The following is a 23797-nucleotide window of genomic DNA, read 5'->3' on the forward strand; positions in this document are numbered from 1 at the left end:
TTCCGTTCAGCAGTTAGATGTGCAGAAGAAACTGCTGCATGATCTTGAAACCAAGATTGAAGAGTTGCGAATCAACCAAACCTCTTATGATGACGAGCTTATCTCAGTTAACGGGCTATGGAATCAGGTGTGGAATACTTAATGTCGTGTTTTTCATGCCTTCATATGTTCCTTTGGCCAGTGTAGAATGATCATTTGCATCAAAATTTTGTTTAATTTGAAAGCTCTGTGGATTTTTTAGTTGGTTGATGATCTGACATTGCTTGGAGCACGTGCTGGTGCCGGACCAGAAGCATTAAAGTATTTGGATCAAGCAGAGAAAAAGCGAGGTATCGATACGAGTTCTTGCTGGTACTTATAGTAGCTGCTCAAGTTAGAATGCACCTATTGAAGATCTTGTCTGAATGTTATATAGGTTCAGTTCCACCATGCGCCGCTGATGAAATGTTTCTATGTAGACTTCTACAAGTGGATTCTGTTGAAACTAGTAACAGTGATGAAGTCGTAAGAAAAGTTGAAGAAGCTCTTGGTTTACGTCATTCCTTTACGATGGAGTTGATGAGACTTTTCAAAGATACCATTGCCACTCAGAAAGCTAAAGTTGAAAGCATAGCACAGAATTTAAATGCTGGAAAATCAGCCGAAGGTTAGTTGGTATACCCATTATGAGATTTTTTTTTTCATCGTTTATGAGATAAGTCACAAAAGTTTGTTTTTCAGATGCCATCATCCAGTTGTCTAAAATTGATGATTTGATGAATGAAGAGGCCAAAACTTTGCGTGAGGTGATTGATGCTTTGCATTTGAGGCACAAAGAATGTGCTGAGGAGATTCAGGCATATATTAGCTGCCACTCGACAGATCAATCTGAGCTTAAACACCTAAAAGGTTAAACAACATGAGAAATTCAGCACCATATTTGTTTCCGAACGGCGAAATGTGAACGTGGATACGGTGGACATTTCGTAATTCTCCTGAGTATGTAATAATGCCTTGCCTTTGACAATGGTAGGTCAATTGGAAGAGATCAAGGCCGAACTCGAAGAAAACAGAAGAAAATTGATAAACTTGAAAATGCAAAAGGATGCTGCATATGAATCTCAGGCAACTACACCAGTAACTGCAAATGGAAGCCTATCTCCTGAGAAGCCTGTAGATAAAATGAAGTTGCGTGAATTGAAGGAATCAATTGAAGAGATTAAGGTACTAGCCATTGGATAGACTGACTCGTCTTTGCTTGTGTATCCCTTTCTCCCTCATGTGTAAGGTTAGCGCCGTGTTTTCAACTGTTTTTGATAAATACTGCAGATAGTGGCAGAAGGTCGACTTTCTGAGCTTCAAGATGCACAAGAGTATAATCTTTCATTGTCAAGTCAATGCCAAGATATCGAGGTATACTAAAACCTTGGTACAGTAACTTTCATGACAGTGAGTTTTTTGAGGATCATAGTTTTCACTGTATGGATGCAGAATGAACTAAAGGATGACCAGTATATATACTCTTCTAAACTGTACAATTTGATCAATGATCAACTTCATCATTGGACTGTTGAACTGGATCGGTACAAAATTTTGACTGATTCCCTTCAGGTCAGTTGCTTATTCATTTTGTTGGTTCCCCCTCATAAGTTAAGAAATTTCTTGATCGGTTCTTGTGTTTGCAATAATTTAGGCGGAAAGGTCTTTTGTAATGAGGCGGGAGAAGGAGCTGAATGTAAGAGCAGAGTCTTTGGAGGCTGCTAACCCTAAAACCACTAGTGTCGATTCTAGGATAGAAGATCTGGAACAGCAGCTACAGAGATTTATAATTGAAAAGAATGATCTAGAACTTAAACTGGAAGAAGCTATTCAAGATTCAGGTGATGTCAATTCTTTATCAGTACTTGTCACTTATGTGATGCTCTAGGTTTCTGTTCTTGAGATAAGTGTTCCATGTTTCAGAACGGAAGGATATCAAAACAGAGATAATTGTAATGGCATCGGCCTTGTCTAAGGAGATGGAAATGATAGAAGCTCAGTTGAATCGATGGAAGGAAACTGCACATGAAGCTCTTTCCTTGCGCGAGCAAGCTCAGTCACTGAGCGCTTCTTTAACTAACAAGGTTTGAACTAAACCGCAGTTCTGAAGGCCTTATTCAGTTTCATATATATATATATACCATCAATATGGCTGTGCTGCATTATGATGTGAATGGATTACTGGCGACTTACATGAATTACTGGTTAGATTTTAAAGTTTTCAAAGAAGCTAAGCAAAGGTATTTTTGAAAATGATAATGTTACTCTATTAATAGTTTTGGGCACGTCTTTCCACATTGCTAGAAAGATGGGACGTATGAACATTTCAAACTAATCTACTTTTTGTATGCCTCCATGCTTCTTCATGCAGTCTAAGGCAGAACAAATTCACTTGTTGAATATAGAATACCTACAGGTCCTATAAGAAAGAAAACGTTTTCCTTATCTAGTAACCATTTCCTTTCCTTGAAGAGATGATGTGCTTATTTACTAACACCTAATTCTTTATAAACAATTCTCAGAGGATGAATTAGTGGACAAAGAATCGATTCTATCGCTCTCTCTTTCCTTATATTCATATCTTGTTTGCCCTTAGGTATTGGTTATTGTGGTATCCTGTACATATGTGCCTTTTTCTTCAGTGTGTTTAAACTCTTTTAGTGTTCAATTAGTCCAGCCAGAGTGACTATTTCCTGAAATCCTGAATCTCTTCATGTTAACACAGGCGAATGAACAGAAGGGATTAGAAGATACATGCGCTGAACAGATCGAGGAGATTAAATCCCTCAAAGCTCTTGTCAGTTTTTCTTTTGACCCAATCCTACTTCATTCTTTTTATTGGATTACTGTTCTCTAGTAAATTGCGTTATTTACAATGCAACAATTCAACATGTGAAGATACAGATAACAATAAGTTATTCATGTGATTTCCTTAGTAGTGTAAACTAGAACTTCAAATCTTTCAATTACAACAAAACATACCAACACAAACTACAAAATCATAAGGAACTCACATCTTTTAATTCAAAGCATTCTAGTATGAGGTGCTATTACATTGTAATCTGAGTGTAACGGGTAACTTTTGCATTCTAGTATGAGGTGGTAATCAGCTTTTTATCTATATCATTGATCTTGTTTCTTTCTATATCAGAATAATGTTATTTTACTTATTATAGAAAGTAACCACATAATCATCTATCATGGTGAACGATTTCGTATGGAATCCATGTTGTCCTAAGCGTGTTAATATCGAATATAAAAAATATTACGCTCAATTAGGAGACAACTTCTTTTTACTCTTTTCCCGAGAGAATGTTAAGATGTATGTCGCACTTTCACTGATCAGCATGCTGGATACACACACATACACACTGAAACTGGCGAGATTGATTAGAAATTCGCTGAATACTGGAAGTCTGGAAAATCTGGCTATGAAATTGTTGTGGGTTAATGATTATGTTGCAGATCGAGGAAATGATGAAAGAAAAATTAGAGCTGCAAAATCTAGCAAGCATCTATACCCGTGAATGTAATGATGAAAGGTATGTACTATGGTTTGATTTTATCATTATGCAGTGAGCTCTCTCCTCATCTCCATGCCATATGAAGACGTTAGGTGATTCTACTTTTTTAATATCAAATTGGGCATTGCGTATTGTAAAGGTCTAATATGATACCGGGCGAATGGTACTCTGATGTTTACGTAACTTTTATCTGTGGTAATCTTTTGGGTTGTATATTTTTGGCAATATGAAATTTTGAAGGTTAGAGAAAATCTATACTCTAGACTGACTCGTGATCGTCTAGGGATCATTTGACTCCCAGTAAAAGTATGCATTTTCTTGTCATATGCTATAGCTTTTATCCAGATGAAAATCAACAGAGTTGAAAATCTACTTTTCCAATTTCAGATCATTGGCAGAAATTAAGGAATCAGAACGCAGGGCTCATGCCCAAGCTGAACAGCTGAAAAATGCTCTAGATGAACATTTTCTGGAATTGAGAGTGAAAGCTGCTAATGAGACTGAAGCTGCTTGCCAAAAAAGGCTTGCCACAGCTAAGGCCGAAATAGCTGAATTAAGGTCTCAACTAGATGTTTCAGAAAGGTACTTTCTGATGTTTTTACCAGCTGCTTTTAAAAGTCATACGTTTTCGGTTTCACTTCCGGGATGAGGGAAGAAGCAACCCCTTTCATTTGACAGTATGTTGTTTATAGATCGTGGTCATTTGTTAGTGTGACACTGTTCTTCCTTTGCAGGGAGGTTCTTGAACTTAAGGAGGCTATTAGAATCAAAGAGCAAGAAGCAGAGGCATCAATGGCTGAAATGGAGGTATACTCTCCCGTTGCCCTGCTCATCTTTTTTCCCGATTTTGTATACTCTTGTTATCTATTCGGCATTGAAATGCCGGAGCCGTTTTTTTCCCATTTGATTCATCGGTCATTCATTTCCTTCAGACTGTTGGTCAAGCCTATGAAGACATGCAGACACAGAACCAACATTTGTTGCAGCAGGTGACTGAGAGGGACGATTATAATATCAAGGTTGGTTTTATTGTTTATCGAATGCTTTGATATTGATATCCTTTTTATTTCTTTTATGATATTTTCTTAGTTCGACCCCTTGGTGGATTATCAGTTCTGGATTTTATTTTATGATGCAGCTTGTTTCAGAAAGTGTCAAAACAAAGAATGCTTACAGCATTCTGTTATCTGAGAAGCAAGCAATGGCAAAGCAGCTTCAACAAGTTAATGCATCAGTAGAATCTCTAAAAGCAAGGATTGCACATAATGAAGAACAGGTATAATCTATATATGCTGTCACAAGGCATTCTTTATCAAACAGTGTCAAATGCTGACCACCCTAATGGTTTGAGATTACAGATGAAAGGTTGTCTGTCTGAGGCTTACAAATTGATTCAAGAAGACCGTCACCTTGCTATCAGTCTCGAAACCACCAAATGGGAATTAGCTGACTCTGAAAAGGAATATAAGTGGCTCAAGTCGGCTATATCTTCATCTGAGAAGGAGTATGAGCAGATCAGCCGGTTGACTAATAACATCAAAATAAAATTGGATGATGAAAGGTGGGTCTAAAAATGAGTTTCTGGTTAATTTCATCTCTTCATCTTTCTCATAGTAACACATGGGTCTTCACGTTCAAGTACTTATGCACGCGATGAAAACGGTTATTATATCTTTGGTGGGCAGGAGTGAGAAGAAGAAGCTCGAGGAAGAGCTGATTGAGTTAAACAAGGAGCTTGCTGAGTTGAGTTCCGAGAGTGTAGAAGCCGCGATACAGAGACTACAGGAAGAGATAAAGAACTGCAAAAACATCCTTAAGTGTGGCGTCTGCTTTGATCGGCCTAAGGAGGTAAATTTTTTAGCTTTCTTTTACTCTTTATGAGCTGACTTGCTTGTTTGCATGAGTCATGGTTTTGTTAGCTATGCTACTCCTGTGTGAGTTTGGATGTGGTCCTCCTCATGCAAACAACGTCATGCATCATCCTTGTATATGTCATCAGCATGTCTCATCATCATGTTCTGTTTTTCTCATGGCATTGGGTCGTCATCTCTATCAGTATCAACCACTTCCGTCATCTTGTCCTCTCATCGCCATGCACATCCTCATCCTTTTTCTATCACCACCACACATAATACATCATCCTGGTGCCATCACCGAGAGGGAAGGGAATGAAACATTTCTTACTGTGCTGATAAAATGCAGGTGGTGATAGTGAAATGCTACCACCTCTTCTGCAACCAATGCATCCAAAGGAGCCTAGAGATCAGGCACCGGAAATGTCCTGGCTGCGGCACCGCCTTTGGCCAGAACGACGTCCGGTTCGTGAAAATGTAATAACACATACGCATGGCGTTGTACATAAAATAAGGTCCACATCTCTCTCTCTCTCCCACTCTCCAAAAGAACGTTTACATGTCAGAATATCATTGTTGACGACCCTTTTCTCTTTGGGTATCTTCTTTTACAAAAAAAAGGTGATGTGGAACTTATGTTTATGGATACATACAGTGTTGGAGTTGTGTAGGGTTCCAGGAACTGTCGGTGACGTTGGGGTTGTCTCCTTTTATACGCCTTTCTTTTATGACATGGGGACCTGACAACAGAGACCGGTGGTAGTTAGTTATATCTCTCTTCCCTTCTGTAGCTAATGTCGGTTTATATTTCTCGTATATATAAATATGGTAGGGCTCAATCCCTAACCCTAACTCGATAATTGATTTTTAAAAGCTATATTTGTTTGGATATCCGGGTTTCTAATGTAAAATATTGAAATGCAATATTGGATATGGCGCAGTAAAACATCATTTTTTTTTATAAAAAATTTACTACCCATAAATAAAAAAAAAAAGAGACGAAAGGCGTGTTTCATAATCGTCTACAATTTATTTTGATTAATAAAATTAATATTTTATTAGATACTTTTCATCTACTTTATAATCACTCTCACGTGTAATATATGTATATTACACGTATACGTATGTATCATCTTGTCTTGGCACAATCACACAGCAATGAGTTAGTAGTGCTGCAGTAAATTCCCATCATCTTCATAATCAATACACTCTCTCTCTCTCTCTCTCTATATATATATATATATATATACACACACACACATGATCACACAAAGCCACATTATTATTGTTATCATTATACTCGAGAGTAACTGATCACCAAACAAAAAGAAAAGACCACTTACACCATATGGAAAGATCAAGAAGGAGCTGGGAGATGTGGATAATGGCGGCGTTCCTCCTCCTAGGGTCTGGGAACTCGGATCTTGCTCAAGACAGAGCCGAGTGTTCGGAACAGCTGGTGGGGCTTGCCACGTGTCTTCCGTACGTCGGAGGAGAAGCGAAGGCCCCGACAAGAGATTGCTGCGCTGGTTTCAAGGACGTAGTCGACAAGAGCCGCAAGTGTATATGTATTCTCATCAAAGATCGCAATGATCCTCAGCTCGGCCTCAAGATCAATGCCACCTTAGCCGTTCTTCTCCCCACCCTTTGCCATCAGTCTTCTCCTAATATCTCCGCCTGTACCTGTAAGTATATATCTTGTGTGTGTATATATATATATATGTATATATTTCACTCGTTGGAATCATCGTTTATCTCGGCTTTTCTTTCCGTTAAAATTCAGGGTATATACGGAATTTTGTGTGTATGATTTGGTGAAATCATGTATATAATGTGTGTGTATATGCTATGGGGACAGCTCTTTTGCATTTACCCCCAAACTCACCAGAGGCTAAGGAGTTTGAGAGCTTAGGAAAGATAGAGGGAAACGCCAACTCCACTTCCTCATCACCTAAGCCCAAAGGTTAGTTAATTCCTCTCAGTGTGTGTATGTATATGTATATGTGTGTGTATGTATGTACGGATAGAGATTTATACAAAACGAATGAAGATGTGAAAGGGGCAAGAGAGGCGCAAGGAGCAGAAGCAGCGTCGGAGAAGAGTAACGGAGACAAGAGAGAGAGTTGGTTGGCCGTTTTCACCTTAATTCATGCTCTCTTCCTCTCTCACCGCTTCACTACTCTCTTTTATTAATTAATAACATGCATGGCCCCATCTCCATGATACCATATCCCACCACATGCATGCATGCACACACACACACGCATATATATGTATGTATGTATATGTAACATGTATGCATGCAACTGTTTCATCTGTATCTGTTCTTTTTATTCTTGACTAGGTAATGACCCGCGCGAATCGCGCGGGCTGAATATTTACGAATTTAAATAATTTTTATATTTTAAATTAAATATAATAAATTTTGTTTTAAATTTATCATATAAATTATTCTATTAAAATATTTTTTTGTCATAGAGTGAAAATAATAAGATGGTAAGGATGAATCTAAATATAATAGTGTGAGATATTATATCCCATTCTATAATTAACAAAATATAATTTATTTATAAATTTTATAAAATTTATAGATATTCGTATTACCACTATTTTCTTTCTTTATATGTTTCTTTTATCATTTTCTATATTTTTTTGATCGTTTTTATTTTTATATCTTTATTTTTAATCTAGGTAATAATCTGTGTATATCGTACCGGCTTAAAATCTCAAATTTCAAAATGTTTAACAATTTTCTACACCATCCCCAATGACGTTAAATTTTGGTGAATTGCGATAAGTAAATATAGGACAGATAATTAAAATTTACTACGTGAACATCCACGTCAATAAATTAAAATTGAATATTTTTTTGTTCTTATTAAATCAATTGGTTTGGTTGATTGTAATGATTTTATGATGATTTTGAGTTGTAGTATGATATGAAACACTTGACGTTTATATTTATATTTAATTTGTTATTATGATTAGAACCAAAACTAAGGTAAATTGTTTGAGTTGAACTAAATATAAATAGAAAACTGTAATAATAATATAAAAACATTATTATATTTTTTTTGCAAACAGAATTAAATCAATGACACAATATTGTTATTACTCCATAGATATTTTACCATTTCACTGTAACTGATTTATTATGGTTGTTTTTAGTACTGATGTGACTTTCTTCAATGCCTGCCAAAAATTCAGTTATTAGGTAATAATAAAAATTATCTTGGTAAATATTATAAATATAGATTTTTTTCAAGAATATTCTCTAATTTATTTACCTCAAACGAAAATTTTTGATAATGTTCAATTTTTCATCTATGTAAATCTTTGTAGATGTTGATGTGTTGAGTGATAGAGCACCTGATACATAAAATGTATTAGTAAACTCAATATAACAATAATAATGGTTTTTAAATATTAATCTATTAAATATTTAGAAATTAATTTGTGTTCAATAGTTACCGTGAATAATCTTTGGATTTACACCCGTAATGACTGCGATACTTTTTCTGACATTCAATCTATGAATTTGTGAACGGATTTCAGCAGCGAGATCATCCCATACCGAAAGCTTGACGATATTGTTGCTGGTTTTTAAATTGAAATTATATGTTAGTTTGTATAAAACTAATTTAGTTAAAATTTTATAAAATGATATTTTTTGCAGTATAAATGAAATATGAAAACTTACTCTTCCAATAATAAACGAAGAATAATTTTCTGAGTTGACGACGGCATTCGTAAATTTGATCCTTGTATTGCGACTAAAACTCCAATAATATCTGCAACATTAGAGAATATATTAATTATAAAATCCAATATTTTCTTTTTGGGTTTTTTTATGTTATCACATACCTGGTAGATCGTGTTTTTTGTTTGCCAACGCCAACAAATCATCGTACAAACATATTCGAAATTTTTCTTTGACAATATTATAAGTAGTTACAATAACTTTTTCAATAGTAGTATATTCTGTAAAATAAATACGAAATTTACTGTTCGTTAATTTGTATATATATTTATTTGGTAGAATCTTGAAATGTCTGATTAAAAATATATCTCTCTCGTTTATTATATTTTTAAAATTTTCTGCATGATCCTCAAATATTTTTCCTTCAACAACATTTTCCTGCAACATTATAAGTAGAAAATATTAGATTTTTAATAAACATAGTATAAGAAAATCAATATTAATTAGAACGTACATTTTCATCAATTAATAAGAATCCGATGCCATTGAACCTATTCCCATTGAAAGGATTTCGTTCATCCCATATTCGTAGAAATCTGACCATAATACACCGATAACTATGATGTATACTCATCTGATCCAATCCAACATGGGTTGATATCACTGGATGCATCTGATTTTTATATTCCTGCAATAAATTTTATTTGATCAATAACAACATTATTTACAATATAACATATTTATTCATTATATTTATATGAATTAGGCATCGTTGAATGAAATAATATATGTATTTACACACAAAAATTGGTGGGATATCATATTTAAAATATTAAAAATATGATTAGCAGATAAATATTATATTTTATATAAATTAATAAAAATTTAACAAAATGCAACATAAGTGATGTTTAGGTCGATCCACCAAATTGTTCTAAATAAAACTTTTATATATATAGATGTGGAGAATAAGATAACCAGTGATTCATTGTTAGTAAACTTAAAAAAAATTATATATATATATATAACAAACATGTTAAACAAAAGTCGGTAAACAAAAACAATTTTTTTTACTTTCTATATATAACCTATAATATATATTGATATAAATATAAAAAATTAAATATCTGTTTTGGTACCAATGAAATGTTATGTTTACTTGCATTTAACAAATTTATAACACTAACCAAATGATATATTTGTCTGATTAATCTTCATTGTCATCAAAATAAATTCAGAATAATACTACTAATCAAATATAAAAAACAAACAGTTTAAACAAAAAATAAAAAATAAAAACATATTCAATTTAAAGTTTGACAAAAGTGATATGTTCATTAGTATCAAAGCAAATTAAAAAATTCTTACTAAACAAATATAAAAAACATATATACCAACAAACTGTGTCATTCAGCTAATGTAAGTTAATGTATTTAATATGACTATTCATTATTCATACATGAAAAGAATCTGTATCCCATATTAAAATTTAACTTTTTAATTAGATTATATGATTTTTTTAAAAGTCCGGAAGAAATTAATAAATGACTATAGTTTTCGTACAATACATCATATCTTTTCTCTCCTGGTATTTTTGTTGATGTATGGAGAATTAATGAAAAGAATTCATTACGTAATTTGTAACGTTTGACATTATGCATAAAAAAGAATGTATTACTTATAACCCTTCACATTATCAATAATACGACACGTGTGATATTCCCGTTAAACGAAATATATGATATGATATGATATGATGTAAAACTAATAGATTGGATGTGATAAAAAAAACCCATTGGTTTTGGTTATGTGATTTTCGTAAAATTCATTGGAACTTAAATAAATATATATACAGACACAATAGTTCACTTAACTTCATATGGCTCATCGGACTTTGTGATTACTGCACATATAATTAAACTATTCGTAATTTGTATCTCTGAGATTTGATTCCATAATGAGAAGACAAAAACAAAATTTTTTCATATTCTCCTTATTGACACGTTGACACGTGTTATGCTCCCATTTGTACTTATATATATATATATATGATATGATGATATATAATTTATTATATAAAAAATAAAATTGATAACGTATCTTTTGTAATCTAGCAAAAGATATCAGAAAAATCTGGAGAGTAAAAAATAAATCAACATAAGACATCATAATAACATAAAAACTAAAAAATAAACAACATACCTCATGGCCAAATTTGACATCCATTCGTTGAGCAGTATTCATATCGCCAACTTTAAAATAAAAAACTGAGAATTTTGAGACCATGCACTCAAAGCTAATAATATATATGATTTATGTGTATATACAAATACATAAAGTATATTAGTATTTAGAACAAAGAACAAAGAGAGACGGAAAAAATTAAATACTAATAATAATAAATTAAATAGAATATTATATAATGGGAATCCTAATATGGTTTGATGGAACGTATTGGCTTATTAGGATAGAGAGAGATAGTAAAAAAGAATTTTTATGAAGAGACAAAAATTAAGAAATAAAAATAAAAGCTAATAATAATAAATTAGAAGATTATACAATGGAAATTCTAATATGTTTTGACGTAACATATTGGCCTCTTACCAAAGTTTCGATAGAATTGCAAAGTGAGATACTTGCTTCTGCCGTGGAAAAAACTATCCAATTTATAGACAATTTCAAGAATTAATTCTATATGTGTAGTTTAAAGGAAATAATAAATGATATTTATATCTGACAATTGAGTCATATATCAAAATTAATTGAATGTGATTAAAATTAATTGAATTTGGTTATTATATACGTGAATATCTTCTAGTACAGAAATCATGAAGTTTTTAATTCAATGCAAGGTAATTCTTCCTCAATTCATTGCATAATTTGTAACTTTTGTATTCATTATTTGATTTGTAACCTAATGAGTGTATCACACAAAAAAAGGAAAAAGAGAGTGTATGAGAATTAAATAATTTACAAAAAAGGAAAAAGAAAGATTAGATAATGTCATCAAGCCCAAGACGACAGTGCATTTGGATCCTCCGTCTTCTAGTGAATGAACCATAGAATTAAAAATAATAATAACTTAATTGAATCTATTTTTCCAAGAAATTTTAATTGAATCTATTTTGACCCTATAATCTTTTCATATTCTAGGACACGTGTCATTCAGCTAGAGTGAAACTGTACTTTTATATATATAGATTCGGATTGATCGGCCAAAACACTCTATGTTTGGGTTTTTAATAACAGGACACGTGGTCTGTCTTAAACGGTGATTTTATGCCTTTTTATCCATGTGGGCCCAATACATGGGCCTAAAATGTAAAAAGGCCTTCTAAACGAGGCCCAATATAGCGCAATGCTCTGTCTACAAAAAGCTTCATCTTATTTTTAAAATTCTAAAACTTAAAACATAATAAAAGATTCATGTGTCTATTCATTATTATTTTTCATCACTTCGCATATAAAAAAAATAAAATCTCAGAGTATCCTTTATATATCAACGATTCAAATATATTGTCTAGAAATAGATATTAGAGTTTGAGATTAAAAAAAAATTCAATAAGAAAGTAATAAATAATATATAATTATATACGAAAAGATGATTGGATATTATTAATCTATCTTTAACAAATACGTAAACAATGAAAAAAAATGAACGAGCATGTTTTAAAAGATAATTTTTAAAGATGGAATTCAAATCGAACCTAACAAATATTGAAATGAATCTGAAAAATGAAAATGGAAATGAAATGAAATGATTTTTATATAAAAAAAAAAAAACTAGTCTGTATTTTTTTCCATTTAATGCAAGAAGATGGGGTCCAGGAATTCAAATTTTAATATGAGTTTTGGTGACTTGAGAATTTGGGTAGTTGTATTAAAATAACGTATAATCAAACTCGTTGAAATTTGTACAATTCTTCAAAGGGGAGTCAAACTACAAACGAAATCTCATCCTCACAAACTTTTATTATTCCCATCTTGCCCTTCATCTTCTCTTAAATTACTCCCCAGCCCTCTCTCCTCACAGGCGAACTCAAGCTCCCTTCAACCCTCAGCCACCAATCGGGAATTTTATTCAAATAATCCACTTGGGTCGCATCTATTTCAACGTATACCATCGAAAAAAAAATTTCAATTTTAACCCACTTTTCGGTTGAAAAGTCTGAAATACCTTTTTCCTTTTATTTTTTACGACTTTATTACGACTAACATATAACTGGTATACCATTAAGAGAGATGATTTTTTTGCCATCTTTTTTAGAATCAATTGTAACTATATTTAGAATTAATTACGAAGTCGTAATAACGAAGTTGTTTTCGAACGGATAAAAATCATGTATTCATTAAAAATAATTTCGTCTTTTTAAATAAAAAAAAGTGTTATGTTTTTTCTGATATACAAGTGAAATAGATGCGACCGAATGGTATTCGAGTAAAATTTCTCCACCAATGGCCCCCGTTGCAACACTCTCTCTCCTCCTCTCTCTCTTCCTCTCTCTCTCTCCCCTTTCCTTCTCTCTTAATCTGCGCCGTCCAATCCCATCCCTATCCGACGGTCGCCAGGTCCTCTCCTGCTCCTTCACCTCCTTGTCCTTCGCCGATCTCGACCGTCCATCTTCCTCCTCCTCCGCCGCCGCCGACATCCACGATCTTCTCCCGTCGTACGGATTTCCGAAAGGTCTTCTCCCTGATAATGTGAAGTCTTTCGCTATCTCAAACGACGGCGATTTCACCGTCAAGCTTCGTTCCGATTGCTATGTCCGATTCGGCGACGAGCTCGCCTTCTATGACAAGAAGATCTCCGGAAAGCTCAGCTATGGATCCGTGAAGGACGTCGAAGGAATCCAGGCGAAGAAACTCTTCGTTTGGGTACCCATTACGGCGATGGAATCGGATCCGAGTTCGGGCACGATAGCGTTCACCGTCGGGTTCTTGTCGGAGAAGTTGCCGGCGAAGTTGTTCGAGGATGTTCCGACTTGCATGAACAAATCGGCTTTTGAAGAAGAATCTGGGTTGGTTCAATCCGCCTCGGATTCGGATGCCGTTGATTCGATGTAATGATCCTCTCACGTATAAAAGATTTGTGCTTTGTTACCAGTATCCATCGTCTTTATCATCTGTGTTCTGTAGTTAACTGTACTTCGGTCTGAAGCAGATTGATCAGAACTGGATTTGATTCGGAAGATAACAATGGAGGAACATGTTGCCCTAATATTGCCCCCATTCACAATCACAAAACATGTGAACAGAAACAGAACAGAGGCAACAATGCTAAACCATCCATACAATGTTCCTAAGATTTTGACGAACATGGAAGCTAAGGCAAACAAAGGGCAAAATGCGTTGAGGGGCGTTCCAGTTTTCATCCATGGATCCTCTGAACATGGCTTCCATGGATAAAGTTGAAGACTTTTCAAGCTTGAAGTACCTGGCAATGCACAATATAGCTTTTCAATGATCTACCGGTGATAGTCGACCATATTGTCCTGAGAATTCCCTTGGAATGGCCTTTTCCAGCTATGTTCTCCCACAGGCGAGTGTGGGTGCTGCTCTTGTCAGGGCTCCACACATCGACCAGACTCATGCTCATGTCGTCCCAGATAATACAAAGCCTACCACCGAGTGGACAAGAGCCTCAGCGTCGAGCGACCTGAAGATTTGATGGAGCTTGCTGTCCATGAACTTGTTCCATGAATTCGTGGATCCATCGTACACTGCAGCCACCTCCACCGTCCAACGCATAAAGGCGCTCGTTTAGAAAGGTAAGGGCTTAGCCGGCCATTCACCATTCCATCCCAGACCCAGTTCCAGGAATTAGTTTCTGGGTCGTATGCTGCACTCATGTTTACTTGGCGAGGCCCGCTGCCCTTGAGAAACCACTTCCACTCATAAACCGCACCGAAAAGGGGCAACATTGCCGGGATGATATCAGCAATGAAACTCCGCCTATTCTTGTTTGGATCATAAACCTCAGCCGAGGAAAGATAATGTTGAATTCCTTCACATCCCCCGCTCGCTACATACAGACAATTCTTTATAACACAAGATATGAAGTAATTGCGTTTCCTGAGCATATCAGGTGCCCTCCGCCACTTGTTTGTCCTAGCATCGTAGAAAACGAGACTTCTCATAGTCCCTGAGGATCGTTCCCATCAAACAAGTATAGATGACAGCCGCTTAGAACAGCACAACCAAACCCTACAGCCTTGGAGTATTCCCTGGGGACAGATGGAAGCGGCCGCTAGAGCTGGTAGACCGGATCCAAAGTATTCCACGAGATCTTCCCATCATCATGATCACTTTTGAGGACATAAACCCACTCTTCCGCCATCCTGAGGAGTTTCCTCTGAGAATTAAAGAAGTTTCCGGAAACAAGCCGATACCATCTCTTACAAACTCATCAGGGTTTTCTATGCTCTGACCGGGGGACCCCGATGAGGCAAGCAACGGGAAGATCATCAGGAAGGCCAGGGAGGAGCAGTGGTTGTACTCTTGTCCTCTCCCTCCGTGAGTTCTTACGCCTATGCGCATTAGGATTGATATCTGGTTGGATACAAAGCTTTGATCCATGGACAAACTTCCTTGCCGCTACTACAGTCTTCAGACCAGCATCTACCTTGCAATAGCAATATACAGAATCCACCTGCAAGATCCCCACATCAGAGGGCAAGCAGAGCTAAATGTCCTAACCGACAATGCTAAAGAAGCCAAGAACTAAAGGCATATAGCAAATCGGGCAAATCACAGCAGCAGCAGAATAAACAGGAAGCATTCTATCTATCACCATGATGCAAAAAAGAAACAACTGGCCAAGAGCGAGCAATGCAATCTTTGTCTGGAAAAAATTACAAATCGTCACAAGTTGAGATTAAAAACGATATCACAAACTGGGAGGAAGAAGAACAAAAGTAGTTTCTTACTAATTACAAATATTTCAGGTCAGGGGAATGCCCAAAGTAGAGCATTTGATAACCTGGAGAAAGAGTTGCGAACTAGAAGACCCATTAGGACAAAACTACTTCGACATTAAACGCAGATTAGGGCAGACAATGCTGCACAGCTAAAAAAGACTTCGAATTCAGAGCAATTACGACCCAAATTGTGAAATAAGATAGGGTTCTTATATAAAGAAACGAAATTCAGCTACGTGAAGCAGAACAGACCATGTTTCAGAAGTTTCACAGCAACCAAACAGAAATCCCGTCGACGTGACGGAGAATTCGAAACTGGGTATACACGAATTCTCATGAATTCCGTGAGACCTGCCATGAAAATGCCGAAGGAAGAACACTGATGAAGCTTACCAATGGAGCCTGAAGTCGAAACCCCCTCGGCCCGTTTGGGGACTGACGCTGAGAAGATAGATCCATCTTCAAAGAGCCACCGAACTCACAGACGAAAAAAAAACGAGAAATTTCAACGGAACCCAGATCGAAAAAACCCAAGCTTTGAACACATCGAGAACAGATGAGGACTCGATCAGAGGAATCCGATCAAACCCAGAAACCTAGTTGTTGATTTCCGCCAAAATGGAAAGGGAAAGCAGAAAAAACGGAAAAGAGAGCAGCTTGAACAAAGAACGAGGTTGTCCTTGACGAGGCTTAGAAGAAGCAAAACGTGAACCACCTTCCGCGTCTTCGCTCTCGGACACGTAAAATGAGAGTGGTGAGCCCTCTCTCTCTGTCTCCGGCCACAGCAGTGGTTTATGGAAAACTTATTTTACAGTGGATTTCTTTCATATATATAATTTGATTTGATACACCAATCCAAATGTGAATCCTCAGTAAACCTAACCAAAAGAGAACAAACTCATTTCAATTATCTGTGAAAGAAAATTATCCGCTTCCTACGATAACGAAGCAAAATATATTTGTCGAGTAAAAATATGTCTAAGAACGTTATGTAAACTATGGCGAAACTTTTCTCGGGCCGGGAAAGATGTTCTTCACTAAGCCATATAAAAAAATCTTACATTTCTGCTGTTTCTTGGACAACAAGAAACCGAATAAACAAATGAAAACCGCAGTGGGCTGTTAAAGAAGAGAGAGAAAAAAGAATCCCTATGTCATCTTTCTCTATTCACACAAAAAGAATAGATCAGGAAGAAATTAAGGAACTGACAAAAAAAAAATACTCAGTCATGATGTGTAATCCCTCTCCATGGCGGGGGACAAATGGGTAGGGTTTGGGGCTTGGGGCGAGAAACAAGATCTTGAGACCGAATCACTTCTCGGAGACAAGTTCACTTGTTCGAGTGCCCGAAACTGAAGCTCAGATGGATAATCTCTTACACAACCGATCCTCGGCCCTGCTCCTGTTGTCCATTTGCATGATAGTTGTTTCCCCAGTTGCAGAGATTTCGTTTCCTTCTTAGAATTGATCCTCTTTAGGATTGATTCCTCTGGTATGTTCACTACTTCTCGCTCCCGGGTTTCTTCTCCGGCTGTGTTCAACTCAAGAGGCTTTGATTCTTGATCTATATTGTCAAGCATCTCTTCCTCGTCTTCTTCTTCTTCTTCGTCAGCTGAGTCATACCCTTCAGAGATTTGGCCATGATTCGGCTCCATTGATCGGTTTTCTTCATCATATGTGCTGAAAGATTCGACCTTTTTCGGTATTCCTTGATCAGGCAACGTTCTTGACTTTGAATGTTTGATCACCGGATTTGTTTCTTCTATTCCTGAATCGGGTTTGTCTTGAAATGTACTGATCGTTTCGGTCTCTACACAGTCCAGCACTTGTGTTAAGTCTTCTTCCAAAGAGTGGTTTCTTATATGGGTGCTTCTTTGTTTGTGAATAGAGAACTCATCCTCATCAGTTGAACTCATCTGGAACATAACAAAAACCATCATATGAATATCCAACAGCGTTATCTTTGGAAAAACCATTCCCAAGTACAAGACTCTCCAGAAGAAAAGCCGATACTCTAACATGATGATGATGATGATGTATCTATCTTACCTTCACATCGGTGATATCAATATTGTTCTCTCTGAGGAAGGAGAGAAAATCCATGAAATTCTCTTCTGTCGGCTGATAATGCCCACTGTGTGGCCAAACCGCCTGTTTCAAAGCATACCGATACAACATACCCTTAGCTTAAACTCTGGCAGAAACCGAAACAGAACATATACATAAGAAACAATATATGTCGGGTGTATAAACCATACCTTAAGAACACCATATTCAATGACCAGTCTCCCAGCTGCAATTGTAGCTCCTCCCGCCAAGAAACTCGAATGCTGAAACGTACCCTTTTTCTTCTTCCCGATATATAATGTCTTCGATGTGCTAAGTACAAAAATCCACTTAGAATCGATATCTTCTGCATCCATTGTGTGAAGAATCTCTCCACTTTGCGTGTAGAAGAATTTGCCGTCTTTCACAACCACCTCATATGCATTCCTTTCCATCTGCACACAACAAAACCAGGAAGAAAGTAAGAAATCATTCTACATCTCTTCAATGGAAATTTCTTGGCTAGCAAGAAAAAACAGATACTAACCGGACCAAGGTACTTTATGCACTGCTGTTGAAGTTTCCAACGGGGACATTTCTCCACGAGATTTACCTCTTTCCCCTCTCCAATATCAAGCCTGCACCATTCGAATCTACAAGTTCAGTTTCAAGATTCTTCTGCACGGTGCTTTGGGCAGAAAGAAAAGGGAAAATAGAATACATCGATGAGAAGAAGTAATACCAGTAGAAGAAGGGCTCTCTGCTCTGGCAATGGAGCCATTTGTTATAGTAGAAGTGCAGGTTGTGTCCATACCGATGTCTTGGGTCGATCTGGTTAACAAAAAAATGCATGATAACATGAGACTATACTATAAAACCCAAATTAACAAGCTGGAAGAGTTCAAAACTCAACTCACCGCCTCTAGCCAGTGTTGCAAAGCGAGCTTTTGAGCTCTTCCATTTTTGGACAGACCTTTACCAACCTGTAAAGTTCAGCAGATAACAGAGAAGAGTTCTGTAAGAATATGAAACAGATTTAAGAAACAAGGATCAGAAAAATGTATAAACCTTTGTGACTGATACCTTAGCGGCTCTGGTTCTAGCTCTTGACCAGCGAGAAAGGGCAGATTCATGTTTCTCGATATCAAAGAACGAAATGGAGCTCCTCTTCAGCTCTGCAAAATCCAAGAGCTTCCACCTGAGGTTAACACACAAAATAACACTTAGAGAGTGATTTTTTTTCCCAAAAATCCACATTCAGGTTTCAACTGAAATATAGAGAACTAACCAGCTTTGCTCCACGAGAACTGCACAGTCGGCGAGCTTTCTTCTGGTACGGAAGCTTTTGTATACTTTCTGCAATTTAATGGCTGCTTCGTGTTTAGGGTTCCTCGGATTCCAAACAGGCAATTCCCTAATCCCACAGGCATTGTCTTTCTTATGATCTTCCTTTGTTGCGAGGGACCTGTTAAGAGATATGATCCTCTCGAGTTGACTCCCTTTGAAGCTAACTGACTTCTCCACGACCATTTTCCCAGTTCCCATAGATTTCAGAATCGTGGGTTCGTGAGTTGTGTCGTTGAAGTTGACAGATCTTGTCGGAGTTTTACAGTCATCGTCTCCGAAACATATGGACTTCACTTTGACGGATTCCAAACCAGCTTCCACGTCGTTGTGCTCCGCAAACGGGCAAGAGAGAGAAATCCCCATTCAATAGGAATCTTCAGATCTTTAAACCTAAAAAATTTCTGCCATGAAAAAAAACACCATCCGAGCATTAGTGAATCAGGTCTGAAAATTACTTATGTCGGGAGATATACATACATATATATATATATATGCATATATATTCAGAGAAAAACGTTTCCTAAACCGGAGAGCATTTTGACGAACACCTTCGGGTCAAAAGATTCGAGACGAAAGCGAAACAAAAACCAGAACTTTTCGGATCTGGGCGACATTGTGACCAATTTGAAGAATCTTGGAAATTGATAAGAACCAAGAATCTGGTTGACGGATGTTTTCAGACCAAACGAAAAACCACAAGCGATACACACTATCTGGAAAACATGGTATATATGTCGGTAGACTCATGAGCATTGAACCACTGGAGTTTCTAAACGTACAATGGAGCAAAAGTAAAAACATGAACGATCAAATGCTGCCCAAAACAAATGGAGATACGAGAGAATATACTCCAAGTTCATAGTTTTACAAACACCCATCACCGGAAATCCCCTCTAGTGTAGTAAAATCAAAATATTGATAAGAACCCATCTCAAGAAAACATCACGAAACAATCTTCCTAAGCATAAACATAGCAAGCATGACAAAAGAAAAATCCCAGCAGTCAAGGAGGCATTATAACCTTAAGAAGATTTGTCCAGAGATAATGGGATTATCCTCAAACTGTAATTTTTTCCAGAAATGTCGAAGCTTTCCGATTATTCCTCTCGGACCTTCTTTTGTTGACTCTCTGTTCCTCCAACCGACGATCCTTAGTTTTTTTTTTCGGGTTTCGTTTTTGAAAACAGGGAAAATGTAAGTCTGAAGCTTACAAGCTCTTCGGCAATGGAGTTATATAATGGCGAGAAAGAGAGAGTGTGTGTGTGTGTGTGAGAGAGAGAGAGAGAGAGAGAGAGAGAGAGAGAGAGAGAGAGAGGGGCGACGATTATTTCCAAACACGTGTTTGTAGCTTTTTAGAGGATTCATACGAGGTTAAATTAAAAGTCCAATTCTAAAATTTCCCCCGTTTACTCTTTCAAGATATCTCCTAAAATAAAAACATATAAAAAATAAAACAGTGATTTTATTGCGATATTTTGCTTAAATAATCAATTAATTGAAATATAATTTCAATTGGTGCTCTCGTCCTCCATCTTTCGAGTCATAGTTTTGTCTAATTAGATATATTAAATAATGAAAACCCAAAATATTCATCTTCTCACATTTCTTTTTATGATATATATATAAGCTAATACACAATTAGGTGACGTATTTGCAAACGTGGAATTGGGTGAATATTTGTTGGGTTGGACTTTTGCATTTCCAAGTCCTTTTTGCTAATAAAAATAATAATAAAACCATATTTTGGACATTATATATGATTTAATGAAACTTCCTTCTTCCTTTCGTAGTGACCACTTTATACAAAAACACCGAGGGCAGTCACTGGTGCGTTAATAAGAACAAAATATATTGAATTAAATAACGATAATGCTATATATATATATATATATATATATTAACTATATTTGTTGTTAGTGAGAAACGGAACATTCGAGGTCCGCGTCACACGACACTTTATTGTGTAAATGTATTATCTGTCCTAATTATTTTATTGCAAGAAAATGTCTTCAACGATATATACACATGTGTGTCTGTTATAGTAGCCGATTATTATAACCAATTATTTCTAGATATGATCCGAACGAAAATTATGAACAACGGGTTATAAAAATAACTATTGTAATAATGAAGCAGCTCCTGAATTTTCCACATCTTCAAATACTTTTTAAAGAAAATCAAGTGTAAATTTTATTGATGCAACATTCTCTGGCTAGTATAGGGTGATTTTTTTAGAGATTTCTTTTTTTTAATATTTAAAATTTTAAAATACATTACCTATCAATTTTTCAATTTTAAAACATATAATATATAGTATTTTAATACCTAATGAAATTGAGAGCGACGTGTCTCTGTTTATGTCCCTCCAATTATCATATGATTGGAAACAAGATGGAACTTTTAAATTAAGTTGCAGCTTTCGTTACTTGGACTCTAAATAAATTGGCTTTTCTTTCTTATTATGTAATATATCACAAGCAGAATATCTCATAATATATATTTTATTAGAATTAATAAATTAATGCTTAATCATATTGATTAAATATTAATATATAATTGGTTTCCTATCTATTATCTTTGTCTTTTTCTTTATCATTCAACTATTTGCAATACTCCAAAATAATTAATAGGAGTAACTTATCTAAATGTAATATTTTTATATGAACTGGTATTAAATTCGTTATTATTGGATATTCATTGATATCATAATAAGCAAATTAAATTTAGTGAAAGTGAGTTAAAAATAAAATAAAATAAAAGCGAGTCTGAACAAGAGGTCACGTACGTAGCTTTACACGTCACGCATACTTACATGCACAAAGGGCGAAACATGGATGGATGTTGCATGCATATTGCTTTTGAATCCACGCGTATTTACAAAAGAAAATATAAAATAATTGAACTTGCTCGCAGAATAATTGAATAATTATCCCAAAAAAGAAATACGTCTTACGTGTCGGAAAGCAGTAACACCACCGTACATATGCGCGTATGATGAACCGTCTAAACAAAATTCAGTATACATACATACATACATACATACATACATACATACATACATACATACATACATACATACATACATACATACATACATACATACATACATACATACATACATACATACATACATACATACATACATGATACATACAGTAACGCCACCGTACATATGCGCGTATGGTGAACCGTCTAAACAAATATATATATATATATATATATATATATATATATATGCATATCTCATGATTCCATAAGGAATAAAATGACGAAAACCGAAAGAGAACGAAAAATAGAAAAGCAAATGACACGGTCGAGGTTTAGTTTAGGGTCTAACGAATTTTTTTTTAAAATATTTTTTTTTGTGAGATACAACTTATAATGGATCGTGAGTACACTGAATGAAACTATGATTTAATTTTATTTCATTATCTGGATTGAAGATTAAATATTTTAAAGCGTAAAATAGATCATTGAAGAGAAAGCGCAGCATTAAGCTCTCTGCAACTGTCGGTTCAGTATCTATAATATATAATTTCAATAATTTACTATCCTTACAAATCGCTGATAACAATTGGATCGAAACTTAATATTCGATCGTAGGACAGATTTAAATAACCTTACGAAATCAGATTACAAGATTGGACGGTAGGGTAATTTTCTCATAACTACCGGATTTGACCATGCTGGAATGATTAGATTTTGTTCCTTCGCATATCTCCCCGCAGCTTTGATGCTGCCGTACAGATTGACACGTGTCACCTTCATGTTGAAACACGAAGTGATGTCTGGATGAGGTACGACCGTACCCCAACACAGAGACAACCGTATCTAAAATGACAGCCGTCAGTTTCTACGAGAATCTACTTAAAAACACGAAACTCGAGATTTGTTATCCGGCTCGCATAAATTAGTGTGTTTTCTATCCCCGATTAACGAGTTAGATTTAAAACTTCACGATGGAGCACGAGTTTCCAGTACTATTAACCTCAGATTATCATATTAAAATATAAAAACATAAAATCTTATTAGAAAATTTTGCAAGAGTAAAACATATATATTAAAAAAATATATATTTGAAACTCTACCCAAGTCAAACTAAAATTAATTAACCATAAACTATATCAAATCCATTGTAATTGGATACATATTTTAAGAATCATATATACACGCGAGACCTAATACGATCAAATTTCAAATCTTATTGAAATCTTTTCCAAAAAGTAGCTAGCATTTTTTTTATAAGAAAACTTCCAATATATCAAAATTTTCTTGCTCTACCTAAAGATCACAATCTACCATTTGTGCTAATAATGTATTCCGAGCATAAAAACAAAATTGATAATTTTGGGTATTAATGAGGAACACATGAGGATAAGAAAGTCAAAGGG

General features: G+C 35.5%; 4 protein-coding genes and 1 pseudogene across 8 annotated transcripts in view; 3 read left to right on the forward strand and 2 right to left on the reverse strand.

Moving 5' to 3' along the window:
* The window catches only part of LOC104815657 (E3 ubiquitin-protein ligase BRE1-like 2), a 7411-nt gene extending 1090 nt beyond the window's left edge, over positions 1–6321 (forward strand). The window contains exons 3-21 of one of the 3 annotated variants that reach the window (XM_010544146.1): positions 5–127; positions 242–329; positions 416–646; positions 721–888; positions 1013–1203; positions 1309–1392; positions 1471–1590; positions 1673–1859; positions 1942–2102; positions 2744–2815; positions 3484–3560; positions 3930–4124; positions 4277–4349; positions 4475–4561; positions 4681–4818; positions 4901–5103; positions 5228–5390; positions 5745–5910; positions 6051–6321. In XM_010544146.1, coding sequence (XP_010542448.1) covers positions 5–127; positions 242–329; positions 416–646; positions 721–888; positions 1013–1203; positions 1309–1392; positions 1471–1590; positions 1673–1859; positions 1942–2102; positions 2744–2815; positions 3484–3560; positions 3930–4124; positions 4277–4349; positions 4475–4561; positions 4681–4818; positions 4901–5103; positions 5228–5390; positions 5745–5876 — 2493 coding nt within the window. In that variant the 3' untranslated portion in view covers positions 5877–5910; positions 6051–6321. Of the gene's footprint in view, positions 1–4; positions 128–239; positions 330–415; positions 647–720; positions 889–1012; positions 1204–1308; positions 1393–1470; positions 1591–1672; positions 1860–1941; positions 2103–2743; positions 2816–3483; positions 3561–3929; positions 4125–4276; positions 4350–4474; positions 4562–4680; positions 4819–4900; positions 5104–5227; positions 5391–5744 lie in introns of those variants that run through there. The other 2 variants (XM_010544145.1, XM_010544147.1) reach the window with 2 other exon arrangements.
* A 331-nt stretch (positions 6322–6652) lies between these two features.
* On the forward strand, positions 6653–7795 carry LOC104815658 (protein YLS3-like). Of its 2 annotated transcripts, none has more exons than XM_010544149.2 (3): positions 6653–7080; positions 7254–7358; positions 7455–7795. In XM_010544149.2, the coding sequence occupies exons 1-3, from the start codon at positions 6744–6746 to the stop codon at positions 7586–7588; spliced, it is 576 nt and encodes a 191-aa protein (XP_010542451.1). In that variant the 5' UTR covers positions 6653–6743; the 3' UTR covers positions 7589–7795. The 2 variants fall into 2 exon arrangements, with proteins under 2 accessions (XP_010542451.1, XP_010542450.1); XM_010544148.2 differs by having other exon boundaries at positions 6658–7080; positions 7446–7795.
* A 5723-nt stretch (positions 7796–13518) lies between these two features.
* LOC104815660 lies at positions 13519–15361 on the forward strand. 2 transcript variants are annotated; one of them, XM_010544150.2, is made up of 2 exons: positions 13519–14155; positions 14254–15361. In XM_010544150.2, exons 1-2 carry the CDS (start codon positions 13551–13553, stop codon positions 14396–14398), a joined length of 750 nt encoding a protein of 249 aa, XP_010542452.1. In that variant the 5' UTR covers positions 13519–13550; the 3' UTR covers positions 14399–15361. The 2 variants fall into 2 exon arrangements, with proteins under 2 accessions (XP_010542452.1, XP_010542453.1); XM_010544151.2 differs by having other exon boundaries at positions 14257–15350.
* LOC104815659 lies at positions 14494–16819 on the reverse strand (annotated as a pseudogene).
* A 213-nt stretch (positions 16820–17032) lies between these two features.
* LOC104815662 (IQ domain-containing protein IQM2-like) lies at positions 17033–20665 on the reverse strand. Its single transcript, XM_010544152.1, has 9 exons — positions 20428–20665; positions 19348–19807; positions 19143–19257; positions 18977–19042; positions 18802–18890; positions 18607–18697; positions 18272–18514; positions 18063–18164; positions 17033–17929 (listed from the first exon to the last, which is right to left on the reverse strand). The coding sequence occupies exons 2-9, from the start codon at positions 19767–19769 to the stop codon at positions 17240–17242; spliced, it is 1818 nt and encodes a 605-aa protein (XP_010542454.1). The 5' UTR covers positions 19770–19807; positions 20428–20665; the 3' UTR covers positions 17033–17239.
* Between the last annotated feature and the right edge of the window lie 3132 nt (positions 20666–23797).

Source organism: Tarenaya hassleriana, unplaced genomic scaffold, assembly GCF_000463585.1.
Source record: "Tarenaya hassleriana unplaced genomic scaffold, ASM46358v1 Cleome24, whole genome shotgun sequence".
Lineage (NCBI taxonomy): Eukaryota > Viridiplantae > Streptophyta > Magnoliopsida > Brassicales > Cleomaceae > Tarenaya > Tarenaya hassleriana.